The sequence below is a fragment of the Salvelinus alpinus genome, chromosome 5 (genome assembly GCF_045679555.1).
Source record: "Salvelinus alpinus chromosome 5, SLU_Salpinus.1, whole genome shotgun sequence".
In the NCBI taxonomy this organism is placed as follows: domain Eukaryota; kingdom Metazoa; phylum Chordata; class Actinopteri; order Salmoniformes; family Salmonidae; genus Salvelinus; species Salvelinus alpinus.
In genome coordinates, this window is record NC_092090.1 from 88,495,756 (window position 1) to 88,516,060 (window position 20,305).

A 20,305-nucleotide genomic window follows, 5' to 3' on the forward strand; every position below is an offset into this window, starting at 1 on the left:
GAGGTTGCCCTTGGTGCAGTAGAACGCTGCTGGCAAAGGAGTTGGCAAATGAAGGGCACTCTCCTGTCTCCATGTTCTGTGTACAATGAAGTTTTATATTGAAAGTAAATTGCCTGCATAAGGCTTTAATATTGCATGTGTATCAAACACTAGGATATAAATGTAGGGATTGATATAAAAAAAGGCTCCACTTACACTGCAAAGTCCCATTCAGAAACCAGTTACAAATCAATATTTTGTGATATGAAAATGTGCAACCATGGTATAGATTTAATAATAGCCTAAAAAGTGTGGAGGGGGTTTGTGTGAGCCATAAGACACTCAAGACCAGGCATATAGGTAACCTGTCTAAATGACTATCGCCCCGTGGCACTCACGTCTGTAGCCATGAAATGCTTTGAATGGCTGGTCATGGCTCACATAAGCACCATCATCCCAGACACCCTGGACCCACTCCAATTTGCACACCGCTATGACAGATCAACAGATAACGCAATCTCTGTTGCACTCCACACTGCCCTTTCTGGACAAAAGGAACACCTACATGAGAATGCTGTTCATTGGCTACAGCTCAGCATTCAACAACATAGTGCCCTCCAAGCTCATCACTAAGCTAAGGACCCTGGGATAAAACACCTCCCTTTGCAACTGGATCTTGAACTTCCTGACTGGCCACCCCCAGGTGGTGAGGGTAGGCAACATCACCTTTGCCATGCTGACCCTCAAAAAGGGGGCCCCTCAGGGGTGCATGCTTAGTCCCCTCCTGTACTCCCTGTTTACCCACGACTACATGGCCGCCCATGACTCCAACACCATCATTAAGTTTGCAGATGACATGACGTTGATAGGCCTGATCCCCAACGTCGATGAGACAACCTACAGGGAGGAGGTCAGAGACCTGGCAGTGTGGTGCCAGGGCCACAACCACTCCCTCAATGTCAGCAAGACAAATGAGCTGATCATGGACTACAGGAAACGGAGCACCGAGCACACCCCATCCACGTCGACGGGGCTGTAGTGGAGCAGGTCGAGAGATTCAAGTTCCTCGGTGTCCACATAACTAAGGAATTATCATGGTCCACACACACCAACACAGTCGTAAAGAGGGCACGACAATGCCTCTCCCCACTCAGGAAGCTGAAAAGATTTGACTTGGGTCCTCAGATCTTCAAAAAGTTCTACAGCTGCACCATTGAGAGCCTCTTTACTGGCTGCATCACGTTTTGTATGGCAACTGCTTGGCATTCAACCGCTAGCCGCTACAGAGGGTAGTCCATATGAGCTTCCAGCCATCCATGACCTCTATACCGGTCGGTGTCAGAGGAAGGCCCTAAAAATTGTCAAAGACTCCAGCCCCCCAAGTCATAGACTGTTCTCTCTGCTACCACACGGCAAGCGGTACCGATGCACCAAGTTTGGAACCAACAGGACCCTAAACAGCTTCTACCCCCAAGCTATTAGACTGTTAAATAGTTAACCAATAGCTACCTGGACTATCTGCATGGATCCTTTTTTGCACTAACTCTTTTGACTCATCACATATGCTGCTGTTACTGTTTATTATCTATATTGTTGACGTCAATTCAGTACTGGTACCCAGTGTATATAGCCACGTTATTGTTACTCATTGTGTATTTATTATGTTTCTATTTTCTATTAATTCTATATATTCTCTCTGCGTTGTTGGGAAGGGCCCGTAACTAAGCATTTCATTGTTAGTCTACACCTGTTGTTTAAGCATGTGGCAAATAACATTTGATTTGATATATAGAAATTAAGTGTATTTCCCCTTAATCTTCCCTGGCTGTTTATTCTTGTCTATAGGAGACCTACCGGCTGTTTATACTTCTCTATGGGAGACCTGACAGCTGTTAATACAGTACTTCTCCATGGGAGATCTGCCAGCTGTGCTTCAACTGACTGTTATTTAAGAAGTGAGAGAGCAGCAGGACAGAGACAGACAACTTCTACCTCCTTTGCTTTGGTATGCTAAGTGTTGCCTAGCCAACCAAGTAGATTACAGGGAGCTGTCTCTCCAAGTGGTTCTATTTGTGGTATATTTCAGCGGGGAGACATTTACTGTGTCAGCAGATGGAAAAGCCAGACAAATGTAAGGGTGTTGTTTGACTATCCCAAGAACCCATTGACATGCCACTTCCAAAGGTTGTGTTAGAGACTCCTTCAAGACTGCTTCAAAATACACTGCTGCACACGCCAAGGAGATGGCAGGGAATATCACTAAAGCCACAAAAAACAATGGCGGCGAGGTGAAGAGCAATGCTGTTTTATTATACAAAGCAAAGCAGTCATGAGTATACAGACAACGTGGGGGCTTGTTAAATGTCCGTGCGTATGTGTGCATGTGCATTTGCTTGCGCGTGCGCATGCATGTGTGTGTGTGCGTCAGGGCTAAATCCTCTCCATGTTTCATGCTTGTCACTGATATCCAGATTATGTTACACGGCTGAGGAAATGCCAAAGTAATGAATAAACGATGGACATGGAGCATTAGACTGAAACAGACCCTGAGACTATCAGGACAATCCGGCGCACATTTCCTTTCCAAAATGTTTCTCTTTTTTTCTAAAGAGGGAAGAAAGCCTCCGATATCCCAGAGAAACCCACCGAGAGAGTGTTCTTTTCCTGAGCTTATTAACTGGATGTCTGTTTCATGAGGAAGATTGAAGGGTTTCTCTCCGTGGGACATCCAGCCAGAGGCCTGTAATGCTAATGACAGCTAGAGCAGCAATGTTCACAATAAGCATTCATCTACTCACTGTTATTGTATGTAATAATGGTGAATTGGTAATGGTGTTTCACACCATTGCTTCATCGTAGAGCAGGGCTCCCCAACTGGAGGCCCGTGGATGGTTTTATTTGGACCTCCAAGTTTTCTGAGGATTGTTTTTTCTTTTTTTAGGACAATTATTTTTTAGTTGGTTTTATTTTTTATTGTTGGACATAAAATACTGTAAAAACACCAGGAAATCAGGTTTAGAATTATTATGTTTTGGGCAAATGTTTGAGCTTCTTGCGGTCAATTTGGTCAGTCTACAAATGATTTGTTAATATGTTCTGGCCACCCCGACCATCCACTCCAGAAAAAATCGTCATGCGGCTGAATCTAGTTGCTGATCCCTGTTTAGACAGAGCTTCTCAATAAGCAGGCGCTGGGGACCAATGGCGTGATGTTCAGTGGAACTGAAGGGGGCACAGGCCCCCCTATTTTAAACCATTATTTGTACAGAATTATTTTTAAGGCATTGCATAGGTAGAAAAGTAAAGCCCCCACACGCAGATGCTCCAACAAAACATTGAAGGCTCCAACCCATACCAACGTTTTGAGCCTCACTGATATTCCCTGCTCAGTACCCGAAAAGACATGTGCTTCTGACCTCATTTGTTAAAGGAATTGAGTATGGTCACCTGTGTCCCCTAAAAGTGAACATTGTGTGCTGTGGAGACAGGGCGGTGATATATCCACCTCTGTTCTGTACTGTCTTTGACCCTAGGGTCACTGGCCAAGGCTTGAGCATCAGCCTGTTTTCTCTGTGTTTCTCAGCACAGACCAGCGCTCCGGAGCCAAGAGGAACAATTTAACACGTTAATAAAATAAGTGTGTGATGTATGAACACTAGTCTTTCTTCAATGACATTCATTTGGACATGTGACAATTTCTCATCTCTCTGTTCCATATGCTGACCATAATTCAAACTCAGTCTAACAATGACCTCTCCCTGAACGTATGTCAGTAGAGGGGCTTGTGGAATAAGTGCAATACACTTTACACATTCACATGTAATGTTTCTCCCTGCGAGGATGTGTGCACAAAAGCGCTGGTGAACTGTAATAGCGTGCTGTGCAGGGCTCCAACCCATTAGGGATTTGTGTTCAGATGATAATGGTATGGAAAGCAGAACAATACCTTAAAGGTCATGACTTGTGAGAGGGTTGTGTTACAATGTGAACTGTACAACAATATGGAGTCTTGATTTGGTAGCCATCATATTTTCTCTAATTCAATACATTTGTTTTCTTATATCTCTCACACTTTCATATCTATTTTAATTCAAACGTTCAGGCAGCAATAGGACACCTCCTGGATACATGTTGCATTGTCGCAAGGAACAAATGTTCAGGAGTTACTCAAGATTTTCAAGTGAAAGTAGCCATCCCAGTTCATTGACAGCAACTGTTTCTGTAGACAAAGCTTTGAGCAGTAAATGGCATGTCTTGCAACTAGTTCAATGTTGAACAGCGCTACCTGCTGGTAGTAAGACTGTACTACTAACAAAGTGAAGTCCTGTTGACCACCACATTCACAGTAAAAGTCAAAGCTTACTGCTGAACGTTAAACCATGGATTGTAACATGCTTTGAAACCTAGCCTGCCCCAGACTGTTAATACATGTAATGGTGGTGACCTTACAAACAAAAAGGAGACACGAGTAAAATTGGCAAACTTTTGTTTTTATTTCTTTGGTGACTGAGAGCAGGTAAAACAGTCTTGTTTAATTAAAAAATGTATTTCTCAAACATCCCAGACTTTCACATTGTAAAAAAAAAAGTTATACTGTAAATATAAAATGTTATTATGTGCACTTTAATGCTAAAACACAACAAATAAAAAAAGACAAACAACAACTGCTGGATGACCGTCATCAATTGTGCAACACTAAATCTGTACAAAGTGTTTGGTGATATTGTGACGGAAACACTGCACTTTCAGCTGATTGAAGCCCTACTCTTTGGTCCATTGTTGACCCCTAAATGTCATACTATAAGGCCTGTCTAGCGTAGTGTGTAGTAAAGCAATATCTTCATCACATTGACTCAGATACTGCGATGTTAGCTGTCTCCTACAAAGCATGTAAATACATGTAGTATTGAGACTAGTCAGACCAAGTGATTGCATCGTCAGAATATTTCACTTACAAAACAATAACGTAGCAAGAAGAGGAAGAGCAGCTTGAAAAATAAATTATTTGTATCTTTTGTTAAAAAAGGTGTTTGTTCAAGTCTTTCGAAGTGTTTCACTAAGTACATTCTCTCAATAGTAGTTTTACATTGACCTAAGAAAATATCACATGGAAGCGAAGAGCTTGAGTCACCTACAGTGTCAGGAAACAGAAAAGTTACCCCCTCAGGCAGAACAGAAGCAAAGCTCATTTTTTAAAGGATTTTTATAACATTGTTTTAGTAACATTAAAATACCTCGCATTTGTTGTAAACGTAGCAAGGAATTCCAGGTTATATTGTCTAGAAAACATACATTCCATAACCCTCCTTTCCCTTCTATAGTTTCATTCAACACAGCCACATAATTTACAGGTCGATGGCTTCACTTCAATGTATAAGGCCTTTAGGGCCTCGGAGGAGACACTCATTTGGCCCTCAGTCAAATAATACTTAGAAATCTCCTCTCTAGTTTCTCAACATACAATAGAAAGCAAAAGTGTTAAATGGATGTGCACAAACATTAACCCATTATCAACGCATCATATATTCTTTATATATCTATGGATGAGACGGGATGAAGACGGCAGCTGATGACAAAGAGCTAGTGATAAAAGGTCTCCAGCAATCTAAATTCTGATTGGATGGGCCTTCGCCATGTTTCAGTTTTTCTTTCTGTGATCTGAAATCTGATTGGTCAGTCACGTGTGTCATCGGACAGTCCCAAGCGTGGTATTGGATGAAAAACTCTGTATAAAATGCATACAGTAATCATGTGTAACAACAAGATAAACCCAAGCATGGAACCTCTTTCTTTGAAATGTAATTTCCGGAATAATGTAGAGAAGAGAGAGATGGATTGAGTACTGTGGATTCATTTGATTGTCAGTGCCTGCGTAGCACAGACTATTTGTAAATGAATTGTATTCTTTTGCATAACATAAGCGCTATATTTTCACAAAAGCTGTATCTTTTTCCCAATGTAAGAGTTGAACGCTCTCCTGTCTGTATAAAATGGAGAAAATCGTATAGTTGCGGATGAATGCATTATTTGGTCCAAAGTACATCTCCAGCACACTTTCCCAGTAGCCAACAGAAGGTATCCACTTTGGCTTTGTTATAAAATAGTGTCCCTTTTTAAAGAAATATTATTTTAAAGAATATTCTTATAAAGGCACATCATTCCAAGATTCCATCATCAAAATTGCAAGAAAAATTGTAAATATCCTTTGGGTTTCTTCTTTTTGTCCTTTCATTCTTTAAAGTTCTTCAAATGTTTTCATTACATTTAAAAATATAATAAAATATCCACATAACTAACAGTCCTGCGTTCCTATGGTTTAGGCTATGCTGGTTCTGAGTAAACGTAACCTAGCGTAACCATGGCGATCATTGTCTTCTGCTTGTCTTCTGCCTCTCCTCTCTCTCCTTCCTCGATGGTGAGGATGATGTCGGGCCGCCGCCTCGTCGGACCGCCGCTTGTATTTGTTGCTACTGAACAGACTGTAACTCTGCCTCCTCGCAAAGTCCCTCTGGAAGTTTGATGCTGGGGAAGAAACAATAGCACTTGGTCAGAAAATGTGGAGCGATCATCACTAGAATCAATTAATCGATCTACTGTACTCACGACTCATGCAGGCGATTTTGGGGATGTCCCATCGGCCATCTTCACGGCAACGGATGGTTGGCACGTGCCTCTGGATGAAACCGTCCCTACACTGGTACCTCACTAGTGCGTTGATCTCATAGCGTGACCTCTTCCTGCCGAAGGTACGAGCGTTCTGTACCAGAGGGGGCTGGTTACAGTCCACTGGGAAGAACACACAGGGGTTGATGGGAGAATGAATGGCTGAATGGATGGATGGATGGATGAATAAACAAATAAATGAATGGATGGATGAATGGGTGGGTGGATGAATGAATGAATGAATGATAGATAAATGTACATGTCAGTGGATTGAAATAGCTCTCAACATTTCAGTCATTTAGCAGACGCTCCTGTCCAGAGAGACTTACAGTTAGTGCATCCATCTTAGGATATCTAGGTGGGACAATTATTGCTAACATTAAAGTACTTGTGGCATTTTTTAACTGTATTTCTGTGATACCTGTGCCTTTCTTGCAGGTGAAGGTGAGATGGTAGTTGCAGGGCACGTCATTCCACTGGCCGTCCTCGTGCCAGATCATCACCACACAGTCCTCTCCAGATGAGAAGAAACTGTCTGGCTGGTTGGGACGCCAGTTGTCATATTGCTATGGGAAAAGAAGAAGAAACAGACCATCACGATTGGATCCTCATTATCATTGTCCACATCATCATCATCATTATAAGAAGGATCGGACCAGGATCACAGTAAAGACACTTTAGTAAATTTCCTCTAGCAAGTGCCTCACTTTGTCCGAGCTGAAATCAGCACAGATACACACTCTCTTTATTTTAGAATAACAGCTAACAACATGCTGGCAGCACTCGTTATCTCTGGGGTATAATTGGAACAATAGATATGGTCAGTGATAATCCAGTCTCAAGTCTCCTCTGGGGTAAAGGCCATTACATTGGTTATTAACGAGCTTAAAATAGCTTTCCAGTGTGTAGTTAGGTTGGTGGGGCCATTTCTGAATGACTTATAAGTGACAGCTGAATGTAATGCTTATATCATCCACTGGAGGGCTCTATGTTCCTTCTGCCTGTTCAGATCAACACAGACATATTGACACATCTGGAACTAGAATCATTACGACAATACTTTTTTTAATCCGATTTAACCTTCATTTTACCAGGTAGATGGAGTGAAAACTATTTTTCACTTACAGCGACAACCTGGTGAAGAGTTGCAGGGGTGATAGATAACGGTAGAATGTACCGTGACTTTGGGGAATTAAAATCACTTTTTACTTTCTCCTACTTTCAAACAGACTATCCTACTCCTCTGTCTCTCCAACCACGCTCTCTCCTCTCTCCCTACCCCTCCTCCCCTCTCTCCTCAACCTCTCCACCTTCTCTCCTCACCCCCTCCACCCCCTCTCCTCTATCCCCACCCCCTCCACCACTCTCTCCTCACCCCCTCCACACTTCTATACTCCACCCTCACCTCTCCACACTGCTGCCTCAGTTCCCAAAGGACACTGTAACCCACTGCTCAGCTACACTATGACATCACCCTCCAGACTTTTCACTGGGACCCTGTGAGAGACTTCGCTCCAAAGCCAAACAAAGGAACAGAAAAGAGGCCAAATCACTAAATAAACTGAGCCTGTGAGTCCTGCTCAGATAAACATTATACTGGTACAGTTGTGCTGTGCAGGATGGAAACAGTCATGGGAAATAGAATGTTTCTAACACATGTACACTGTCATATTGCACATTTGTAAGACGGAGGACATATTGATCCAATGTGGAGTATTGGATATTATAAACCGGGTAGTTTGGGTCCTGGATGCTGATTGGCTGAAATAGCATTTCAGCTGTGTGTACACCGAGTGTACAAAACATTAAGAACAGCTGGTCTTTCCATGACATAGACTGACCAGGTGAATTCAGGTGAAAGCTATGATCCCCTATTGCTGTCACTTATTAAGTCCTCTTCAATCAGTGTAGATTAAGACAACAGAGACAATTGAGACATGGATTGTGTGGGTGCCAGTCAGAGGGTGAATGTGAAAGACAAAAGGTTTAAGTGCCTTTGAACATGGTATGGTAGTAGGTGCCAGGCGCACCGGTTTGTGTCAAGAACTGCAACGCTGCTGGGTTTTTCACACTCAATAGTTTCCCGTCTGTATCAAGAATGGTCCACCAACTAAAGGACATCCAGACAATTTTTTATTGCAGATAAGTTATCCAGAAACAGGGTGAGCAAATTAAGATCTTACATCTGTATGTGTGTGTGTGTACGACAATTATCGTGTGTTGAAGCGGAGTTACACTAGTAATGCCAGGCATGTATTGAATGACACACCATTACTGTGTAATGTGGAGGAACCATAGCAAAGCATTGAGAAGCCTCCTCTTCGCTCCTCTCTCACCTTGTTAGAAATACAATTGTTCCTGTCACAGGGAAATTATATTATTCATGTGGCATTGTAAATATACTTTATTTGGATGAATAGAGAAATAAGCAATATGTCCCGAGGGGTATGGTACAGTGCCTTTGGAAAGTATTCAGACCCCTTGACTTTTTCCACATTTTGATAGGTTACAGCCTTATTCTAAAATGTATTCAATTGTTGTTGTTTTCTCATCAATCTACACACAATAGCACATAATGTCAAAGCAAAAACTGTTTTAGAAATTATTGCTAATTTATTAAAAAAAATGAAAATATCACATTTGCATTAGTATTAAGACCCTATACTCAGTACTTTGTTGAAGCACCTTTGGCAGTAATTACAGTCTTGAATCTTCTTGGGTATGACGCTACAAGCTTGGCACACCTGTATTTGGGGAGTTTCTCCCATTCTTCTCTGCAAATCGCCTCAACCTCTGTCAGGTTGGATGGGGAGTGTTGCTGCACAGCTATGTTCAGGTGTCTCCAGAGATATTTGTTCCGGTTCAAGTCCGGGCTCTGGCTGGGCCACTCAAGGACATTCAGAGACTTGTCCCGAAGCCACTCATGCATTGCCTTGGCTGTGTGCTTAGGGTCGTTGTCCTGATGGAAGGTGAACCTTCGCCCCAGTCTGAGGTCCTGAGCGCTCTGGAGCAAGTTATCATCAAGGATCTCTCTGTACTTTGCTCCGTTCATCTTTGCCTCGATCCTGACTAGTCTCCCAGTCCCTGCTGCTGAAAAACAACCCCACGGCATGATGCTGCCACCACCATGCTTCAACGTAGGGGTGATGCCATGTTTCCTCCAGACATGACGCTTGACATTCAGGCCAAAGAGTTCAATCTTGGTTTCATCAGACCAGAGAACCTTGTTTCTTATGGTCTGAGAGTATTTAGGTGCCTTATGCAAACTCATAGCGCGCTGTCATGTGCCTTTTACTGAGGAGTGGCTTCCACCTGGCCACTCTACCATAAAGGCCTGATTGGTGGAGTGCTGCAGAGATGGTTGTCCTTCTGGAAGGTTCTCCCATCTCCACGAGGAACTCTAGATATCTGTTAGAGTGGATATCGGGTTCTTGGTCACCTCCCTGACCAAGGCCCTTCTCCCCCGATTGCTCAGTATGGCAGGATGTCCAGTTCTAGGAAGAGTCTTGGTGGTTCCAAACTTCTTCCATTTAAGAATGATGGAGGCCACTGTGTTCTTGGGGACCTTCAATGCTGCAGAAATGTTTTGGTACCCTTCCCCAGATTAAAACAATCCTATCTCGGTGGCTCTACGGACAATTCCTTCGACCTCATGGCTTGGCTTTTGCTCTGACATGCACTGTCAACTGTGAGACCTTACATAGATAGGTGTGTGCCTTTCCAAATCATGTCCAATTAATTGAATTTACCACAGGTGGACTCCAATCAAGTTTTAGAAACATCTCAAGGATGATCAATGGAAACAGGATGCACCTGAGCTCAATTTCGAGTCTCATTTTAAAGGATCTGAATACTTATGTAAATAAGGTATTTCTATTTTAAGTTTTAATACATTTGCTAATGTTTCTAAAAACCTGGTTTTGCTTTGTCATTATGGGGTATTGTGTGTAGATTGCTGAGGGAATTGTTTTATTTAATACATTTTAGAATAAGGCTGTAACGTAACAAAATATGGAAAAAGTCAAGGGGGTCTGAATACTTTCCGAAGGCCATTATAAACTGGGTGGTTCGAGCCCTGAATGCTAATTGTCTGACAGCTGTGGTATATCAGACTATATACAACGGGTATGACAAAACATGAAATATGTATTGCTCTAATTACTTTGGTAACCAGTTTATATTAGCAATAAGGCATCTGGGAGTTTGTGGTATGCAGTATGCTCAATATACCACAGCTAAGGGCTGTCTCCAGGCACTCCGCTTTGTTCCTGCGAACAGCCCTTAGCCGTGCTATATTTAAGCAATAAGCCCCGAGGGGGTGAGGTATCTGGCCAATATACTACAGCTAGGGGCTGTTCTTATGCATGACGCATCATGGAGTGCGTGGATACAGCCCTTAGCCATGGTACAGTATATTGGCCATATACTAAAAACCCCCAAGGTGCCTTATTGCCATCATAAACTGGTTACCAACGTAATTAGAGCAGTAAAAATGAATGTTTTGTCATACCCGTCATATATGGCCAATGTACCATGGCTAAGGGTTGTATCCAGGCACTCCGCGTTGGGTCGTGCTAAGAACAGCCCTTAGCCGTGTTTTATTGGCCATATACCACACCCCCTCGTGCCTTATTGCTTAATTCTCTATTCATCCACAAAGTATATTTACAATGCCACATGAATAATATAATTTCCCTGTGACAGGAACAATTGTATTTCTAACAAGGTGAGAGAGGAGCTAAGAGGAGGCTTCTCAATGCTTTGCTATGGTTCCTCCACATTACACAGTAATGGTGTGTCATTCAATACATGCCTGGCATTACTAGTGTAACTCCGCTTCAACACACGATAATTGTCGTACACACACACACATACAGATGTAAGATCTTAATTTGCTCACCCTGTTTCTGGATAACTTATCTGCAATAAAAAATTTGTCTGGATGTCCTTTGGTTGGTGGACCATTCTTGATACAGACGGGAAACTATTGAGTGTGAAAAACCCAGCAGCGTTGCAGTTCTTGACACAAACCGGTGCGCCTGGCACCTACTACCATGCTATGTTCAAAGGAACTTAAACCTTTTGTCTTTCACATTTACCCTCTGACTGGCACACATACACAATCCATGGCTCAATTGTCTCTATTGTCTTAATCTACACTGATTGAAGTGGATTTAATAAGTGACAGCAATAAGGGATCATAGCTTTCACCTGGATTCACCTGGTCAGTCTATGTCATGGAAAGACCAGCTGTTCTTAATGTTTTGTACACTCGGTGTACACAGAGCTGAAATGCTATTTCAGCCAATCAGCATCCAGGACCCAAACTACCTGGTTTATAATATGATACAGATGTAAGATCTTAATTTGATCACCCTGTAAAACTAGAGTATTTGAGCTACAAAAAAAGCTTCTGAATTGTCTATTTTCCCCTTTGAAATGTATCAACCCGTACAAAAATGTACATTAATTATAATCCACATAATAATTCACATTTCCTGTTGCTGCAGGATTATTTTCCTGCTATAGCAAACTTGCTGCAGCTGTATACACACAGCTGCAGAGCTGCGTGGAATGCAGCGCTGCATTGATCAGAGCTACCATCTTTCAGCTAGGCTTTAGGTTCAAACAGTCTGTTCAAAGCCTTGACCCCCCCCCATCTTGTTCCTCCCCCGAGGCCCCATGCAAGAACCCACAAGGAACCTTGTTATTACGGTTAGCAAACACAACCTCAGCTTCCTGCTCAGCTAACTGACGTAGCAAATGCCCACAACAGCCCCCACGCATCCTCCCCAAAATAATCAAACAGCATCTCCCTCCCACAAAACCAAAATGACCCAACACATGCAAATTATAATTCCTACATGTCCTGAATGAATTGAGAATCAATGTTGTGTGTGTTAAATGTGTTTGTTGTTTTACTCAAGAGAGAATGTAATACTGTTAAGGTAGACACACTCTGTTCCCAGATAAAGCCACAATACAGTAAGGCTGACCACCCACCCAGGCCCACTACTCTACCCCACCCCCCACCTATCTCTCTCTGCTGCCGGGGACAGGTGCTGCCCATCTGTGTGTCTGGCTGCCTGCTGTGCTTCCTGAGGAGAGGGGGAGGCCTGTACCTGTCTGCGCCTGTCAGCTCCTCTCTCTGCTGCGTCATTGACACCTTTATTCCCATCTCTCTCAACTGAGAGGTGGTTCAATCTGCCCGCAAAAGGACACAGCTTATCTCCTGCCCCCCAGGCCGTCTCGGTACTCCGCCCTTCCCCCCACCCCTCTCTCTCTCTGGTGATGGTGGGGTCTTATCTTTGAAGTGAAGAGCCAATCTGTACAACCTGGCCGAAAGTAGTAATTAACCACTTTCCTGTCTAGTGAGGGGAATCTGCAGTGCTTTTACATGACCACAAACAAACATGCTTCCACTTGTGCAGACACATACACTACATATACTGAGGCTCATTATGTCTATTTTTCTCCCTCTCTTACAATCAACAGACACACACAATTCAAGCCAGTGTGGTTATTGTTATAGTTTGTAGACAGAGATTGTTGTTAGTGAAAGGCACCACATGTCACACATGTAGAGTAGCATTTCCATAGCAATAGCAATACAATGAATAGAACGGGCTTGGAACCTCTAACCCTGGCAATTTGACTGGGAAACTCATGGGTACACTTGCAATGGCTGTCTGGTATTGTGATGCAATAATTCCCATGGTAATGTAGAACGGTCATTCAAATGATGTTAACTGATGTGACTCATGCAATGTAATGTATTTTTTGTAATGTCAGTTGATTCAACAACTCACAGCACCGATTTTTTTTTTTTTACACCCCTTTTTTCTCCCCAATTTCGTGGTATCCAATTGGTAGTAGTTATAGTCTTGTCTCATCGCTGCAACTCCCATACGGACTCGGGAGAGGCGAAGGTCGAGAGCCATGCGTCCTCCGAAACACAACCCGACCAAGCCGCACTGCTTCTTGACACAATGCCCATCCAACCCGGAAGCCAGCCGCACCAATGTGTCGGAGGAAACACCGTACACCTGTCAACCTGGTCAGCGTGCACTGCGCCCGGCCCGCCACAAGAGTCGCTAGTGCGCGATGAGACAAGGATATCCCTGCCGGCCAAACCCTCCCTAACCCGGACGACGCTGGGCCAATTGTGTGCCGCCCCATGGGCCTCCCGGTCGCGGCCGGCTGCGACAGAGCCTGGACTCGAACCCAGAATCTCTGGTGGCACAGCTAGCACTGCGATACAGTGCCTTAGACCACTGCGCCACCCGGGACAGCACCGATTATTGGGTACACTTCCTGCTTTTACTTCCTGCTTTGCCTCTATGGGTACACTCGCAGTCCCCCCCATTATGCCATCATTGTCTTGAATGGGAACGCCTGTTCTATTCATTATATTTCTATGAGCATGACGCCAAGCCAATGAGCTTGTCCAACAGGGTGTAGAGGAGATAGTAGGGTATGTCATGAGAAAGTGACCACAGAGAGTTTCCTCATTTACCACCGGAGGAAATGACACATCTCCTAGATGACCGTGTTTGTCAGCAGTATCCCTGTAAATATTTACCGGGATTCAACACGGTTTGTCGAGGCTAAAAAGTGTGAGAACCCCTTCTTACCATGGGCGTGCTGTCAGTCCAGCGGAAGTCATTCTCGTACATCTTATCGTTCAGGCCGATCCACTGGTAGTCCTGTCCAAGGCCTGCCGTGAAGGGGACAACAGAACACAGGAGGTCAATGAGTTGATTCCAATGCCTTATTAGGCACTTTTCAGTCCCTCCATAAAGAGAGAGCGAGAGAAGCATTTTTCTACACATGCATCACTCTTCCTGTTCCAACTGCCTGCGTTTTCTCTCTCTCAGCCAAGACGTTTGTCGTCTACTCCACTGTTGCTGCCAACCACCCAAAAACCTACTGTAGTAATCCACTATGCCTCTCTGCTCCACAGCCCATATTCATTAATGAGATTAGTGTATACTGACTTTAAGACGAGGAGCATGGGGATAAATCTGTTGGGAATTCCCTGGTGTTTCTGCAAATTCCAGATGTAGGATAATCCTACAATTAGCTGCAGGGGTTTTAAATCAGCATTAAGAAGAACACTTGTGAAATACTGTAGTCATTTTCAGACGGTTAAGACTGTGTCATTGAGCATTATTCTATGGTTGTGTCATGTTCGTCATAATGATCGGACCAAGGCGCAGCGTGCGTAGAGTTCCACATCTTTTAATTAATAGAAACTCCCCAAACAAAAACAATAACGCACAAACGAACCGTGACGCTACTGGTGTGCACACAGGCAACTAGCTGTAGACAAGATCCCACAAAACACAAAGGGGAAATGGCTGCCTAAATATGATCCCCAATCAGAGACAACGATAAACAGCTGTCTCTGATTGGGAAGCATACCAGGCCAACATAAACCATTAATCACCTAGATGACCCACCCTAGTCACTATCACGCCCCAACCAACATAGAATAAACAGCTCTCTGTGGTCAGGGCGTGACAGGTTGGCTTTGTGTCTTGTGTTGTCTTGTGTACAACTAATAGTATTGTTTTCATGGCGTGTGCATGCATGCGTGTGATATCACACTTACGGTTGACAAACTGCTGCTCATCATGGGAGAGGATGCTGGCCAGGTGTGCCCCCTGTACCCGGCACTCTCTCTCCGCTGTGTCCCAGTTCCTCCTCTGGGGGATGTACTTGTAGCAGTGGCCCTGGAACTTGTGCCAGCCATAGTCACACGTCTCAGTGTCTGAGGAGAGAGGGAGAATGTGTATCACAGGCATTTGTGCTTCAACGGTACAATAAAAAAGATAACAGCAGCTGAGAATCCATGGACAATCACACAGACTTTTACAATGGACAGAATGCCTGTAAATAAACACGGCATTTTCAAAAACGTATTGATTGAGGGGGGGAAAAGTTTGTTAACAATGCATGAGTCTACAACTTGGCAAAAAAAAGGTAATGTGATTAATGAATAAAAGGGTTACACACATTCTAATACCTTTCACTATATTTTCACTGAAAAAGGAAAAAGAGTCTCTCCCCTAAGAATGTCTAATCCACCCAACACCTGTAGGAACATGGTCCTATCTGCATGTTGATCTGGGTTTCATCCCTATCCTCCAGTGCACACCAATTAGGTTCAGGAGATAACTAGGAGACAGAGAGCGGGGTACTGTGTGTCTTTATAAGGTCACTCTGAGCCCCCTGGCTCTGCTGTTATCTCAGACTGCTCTCTAATCAGAGCCCCCCCCTCTCAATTCAAGGGGCTTTAAAAGTTAAATAAACAATACAAAGTGGACAGTAAATATTACACTCACACAAGTTCCAAAATAATAGAGACATTTCAAATGTCATATTATGTCTATATACAGTGTTGTAACAATGTGCAAATAGTTAAAGTACAAAAGGGAAAATAAATAAATAAACATAAATATTGTATTCTCAATGGTGTTTGTTCTTCACTGGTTACTCTTTTCTTGTGGCAACAGGTCACACATCTTGATGCTGTGATGCACACTGTGGTGTTTCACCCAATAGATATGGGAGTTTATCAAAATTGGATTTGTTTTCGAATTCTTTGTGAGTCTGTAATCTGAGGGAAATATGTGTTACTAATATGGTCATCTCTCTCTCTCTCTCCCCCCCTCTCTCTCTCCCCTCTCTCCCCTCTCTCCCTCTCCTCTCTTTCCCTCTCTCTCTCCCCTCTAGTCCCCAGCACCCTATAAACCAGTGAGGAGGTGAGAGAAAGACTCTGGCGTGTGTGTGTGTATGTACTACTGTGACACATCTATTTACTTATATTTACTACTTACCTTCTCACTCTCTTATTCCCTTAATACAGCTGTATATGGGCTAAACAAAGAGTGTTATCATAGCCTTTTCTCTGTTTGTCTTCTGGCAAGAGACCCTGAGAAAACAGCTGCGTCTAAGCATACGGGATCCAGCCCTGACTCAGTGATGAGTAATGGCAGCAACATTCGGAGTATGGTCAGGACAGACTGGCCAGCATGTACATTGCCCTGGGTCAACACACCAGGGACAAAATGGGGTGCAGTCAAGCTATAGACTCAATAGAGAATAAGAGGCTATGAGTTGGTCTGAATGACATAATCAGGCATTTCACTGTACTTGTGCATGTGACATTAAAACTTCAAACATGAAGCTTGAGTGTGTCAACCCAGGTTCTGTTGAACAAATGATGTCTACTGATTCCTTTCACATACCCTGCTTAGGGCCAGTGAACGATTGGATCATTGTTGAGGTGAACAAGAGAGGACGTGACGTCTAAAACACCTGTACTGGAAAATTACTTTACACCTGGACTCGTGGGTATTAACCGAACGTCTGTGATTTCTTTAATAGACCATTGTGTTTGCAGACATGGAAAACTGTGACAATCTGTGGTCTGTCTGATATGTGAAGAGACTGTAGCCCCTGGCTTTCTGACCACACATTTCTACGCTGCCTCCAGTATCTGAATGAATCAGTCTAAGAGTCTCACTCTATTTCCCAAGGGCTCAGGTAACTGATCATATCACACACAGCTATCTGGAGATATATGACTTTCCTCCAACAAAGCCAACTTCCTTTTCTCTGTGATCTAAATTCAATGATCAGTGATGTATTTTTGTGTGAAATAGAGGCCAGCGTTGGAGCGCCTCACACCCGTTGCGAAGAACACTGACATTGTTTATTTTACTATGTAATATTCTCCTTTGCATGGCAAGCCTTTATAAGTACTGAATGAAGGAGAAAAAGGGTTAGCTGAAACAACCTTGAACAAATACCTACTCGAATGCTTTCATTCAGCTGATGTTTAATGAGGAGAGAATCCTACTGACAGAGTTTACTGACAGATCCCATGGATATTCTAACTAGCCTACCTTCTTCACAATAGAATCCAGCGTAGCTTGAGAGGCAAACACAGGTGAAGGAATTCAGGCCGTCGACGCATGTAGCTCCGTTGTGACATGGGTTGGACTGACATTCATCAATGTCTGAAAAGAAAGGTGAAAAAGCATGGGTAAATTATACTGCACAAGAAATAAAACAAACCGAAAGAACTGCGTAACCATTCAGATGTGGAGGAGGTGGACATGCAAAACAAATACATGTCTGATGAACTCGGAATTCAAATTACAACATGTACACAGTGGTGGAAAAAGTACCCGATTGTCATACTTGAGTAAAACTGAAGATACCTTAATAGAAAATGACTAAAGTAAACGTCACCCAGTAAAAGTCTAAAAGTATTACGTTTTAAATACAGTGGGGCAAAAAAGTATTTAGTCAGCCACCAATTGTGCAAGTTCTCCCACTTAAAAAGATGAGAGAGGCCTGTAATTTTCATCATAGGTACACTTCAACTATGACAGACAAAGTGAGAGAGAAAAAATCCAGAAAATCACATTGTAGGATTTTTAATGAATTTATTTGCAAATTATGGTGGAAAATAAGTATTTGGTCAATAACAAAAGTTTCTCAATACTTTGTTATATACCCTTTGTTGGCAATGACAGAGGTCAAACGTTTTCTGTAAGTCTTCACAAGGTTTTCACACACTGTTGCTGGTATTTTGGCCCATTCCTCCATGCAGATCTCCTCTAGAGCAGTGATGTTTTGGGGCTGTTGCTGGGCAACACAGACTTTCAACTCCCTCCAAAGATTTTCTATGGGGTTGAGATCTGGAGACTGGCTAGGCCACTCCAGGACCTTGAAATGCTTCTTACGAACCCACTCCTTCGTTGCCCGGGCGGTGTGTTTGGGATCATTGTCATGCTGAAAGACCCAGCCACGTTTTATCTTCAATGCCCTTGCTGATGGAAGGAGGTTTTCACTCAAAATCTCACGATACATGGCCCCATTCATTCTTTCCTTTACACGGATCAGTCGTCCTGGTCCCTTTGCAGAAAAACAGCCCCAAAGCATGATGTTTCCACCCCCATGCTTCACAGTAGGTATGGTGTTCTTTGGATGCAACTCAGCATTCTTTGTCCTCCAAACACGACGAGTTGAGTTTTTACCAAAAAGTTCTATTTTGGTTTCATCTGACCATATGACATTCTCCCAATCTTCTTCTGGATCATCCAAATGCTCTCTAGCAAACTTCAGACGGGCCTGGACATGTACTGGCTTAAGCAGGGGGACACGTCTGGCACTGCAGGATTTGAGTCCCTGGCGGCGTAGTGTGTTACTGATGGTAGGTTTTGTTACTTTGGTCCCAGCTCTCTGCAGGTCATTCACTAGGTCCCCCCGTGTGGTTCTGGGATTTTTGCTCACCGTTCTTGTGATCATTTTGACCCCACGGGGTGAGATCTTGCGTGGAGCCCCAGATCGAGGGAGATTATCAGTGGTCTTGTATGTCTTCCATTTCCTAATAATTGCTCCCACAGTTGATTTCTTCAAACCAAGCTGCTTACCTATTGCAGATTCAGTCTTCCCAGCCTGGTGCAGGTCTACAATTTTGTTGCTGGTGTCCTTTGACAGCTCTTTGGTCTTGGCCATAGTGGAGTTTGGAGTGTGACTGTTTGAGGTTGTGGACAGGTGTCTTTTATACTGATAACAAGTTCAAACAGGTGCCATTAATACAGGTAACGAGTAGAGGACAAAGGAGCCTCTTAAAGAAGAAGTTACAGGTCTGTGAGAGCCAGAAATCTTGCTTGTTTGTAGGTGACCAAATACTTATTTTCCACCATAATTTGCAAAGAAATCATAAAAAATCCTACAATGTGATTTTCTGGATTTTTTTTTCTCATTTTGTCTGTCGTATTTGAGGTGTACGTACCTATGATGAAAATTACAGGCCTCTCTCATCTTTTTAAGTGGGAGAACTTGCAAAATTGGTGGCTGACTAAATACTTTTTTGCCCCACTGTATACTTAAGTATTAAAAGTTAATGTAATTGCAAAAATATGCTTAAGTATCAAAAGTAAAAGTAAAGTATAAATAATTTCAAATTGCTTTGAAAGCAAACCAGCAAACCAGACCCCACGGTTTTCTTGTTTTTAAATTATTTACGGATAGCCAGGGGCACACTCCAACACTCCACATATTTTACAAACGAAGCATTTGTGTTTAGTGAGTCCACCAGATCAGAGGCAGTAAAGATGGCCAGGGATGTTCTCTTGACAGTACTTGAATTTGACCTTTTTCCTGTCCCGCTAAGCATTCAAAATGTACATACTTTTGGCTGACAGGGAAAATTTATGGAGTAAAAAGTACAACAAAAAATTTGAAAATATAAATAGTAAAGAAAAGTACAGATACTCCAAAAAACTACATAAGAAAGTCTTTTTATTTAAGTACTTTACACCACTGCATGCAGATAATACCCGTTGTCTAATTTTGGCACATGGCTTCTGCACCAGTAAGCCACCAAAATGAAAGGCCTACACATAAATGTGGCCTTCAGGATATAATTGGTCCTTTCGTTGAGATTAATCTCATTAGCATATTGAGACTGAACACTTACTCTAAAACGCCTAGTCCTCCACTGACTGAAAACCATTTTTGGCATACCTGTTTCACAACGATCTCCACTGTAGCCAGGGGCACAGCTGCAAGAGGGGAGACTTCCGCGTCTGTAGCAAGAGCCCCCATTCAGACAAATGTTCTCAGTGCAGGAGTGGATGCC

General features: G+C 43.1%; 1 protein-coding gene across 2 annotated transcripts in view; it reads right to left on the reverse strand.

The window, feature by feature from the left end:
* Window positions 1-4,448: 4,448 nt before the first annotated feature.
* Window positions 4,449-20,305, reverse strand: part of LOC139577170 (pneumococcal serine-rich repeat protein-like) — a 35,630-nt gene continuing 19,773 nt past the window's right edge. Inside the window, exons 2-8 of one of the 2 annotated variants that reach the window (XM_071404066.1) lie at window positions 20,191-20,304; window positions 17,556-17,669; window positions 15,257-15,415; window positions 14,277-14,359; window positions 7,064-7,208; window positions 6,583-6,804; window positions 4,449-6,501 (exon numbers count right to left, since the gene is read on the reverse strand). In XM_071404066.1, coding sequence (XP_071260167.1) covers window positions 6,296-6,501; window positions 6,583-6,804; window positions 7,064-7,208; window positions 14,277-14,359; window positions 15,257-15,415; window positions 17,556-17,669; window positions 20,191-20,304 — 1,043 coding nt within the window. In that variant the 3' untranslated portion in view covers window positions 4,449-6,295. The remainder of the gene's footprint in view (window positions 6,502-6,582; window positions 6,805-7,063; window positions 7,209-14,276; window positions 14,360-15,256; window positions 15,416-17,555; window positions 17,670-20,190; window position 20,305) is intronic. The other variant, XM_071404067.1, reaches the window with a different exon arrangement.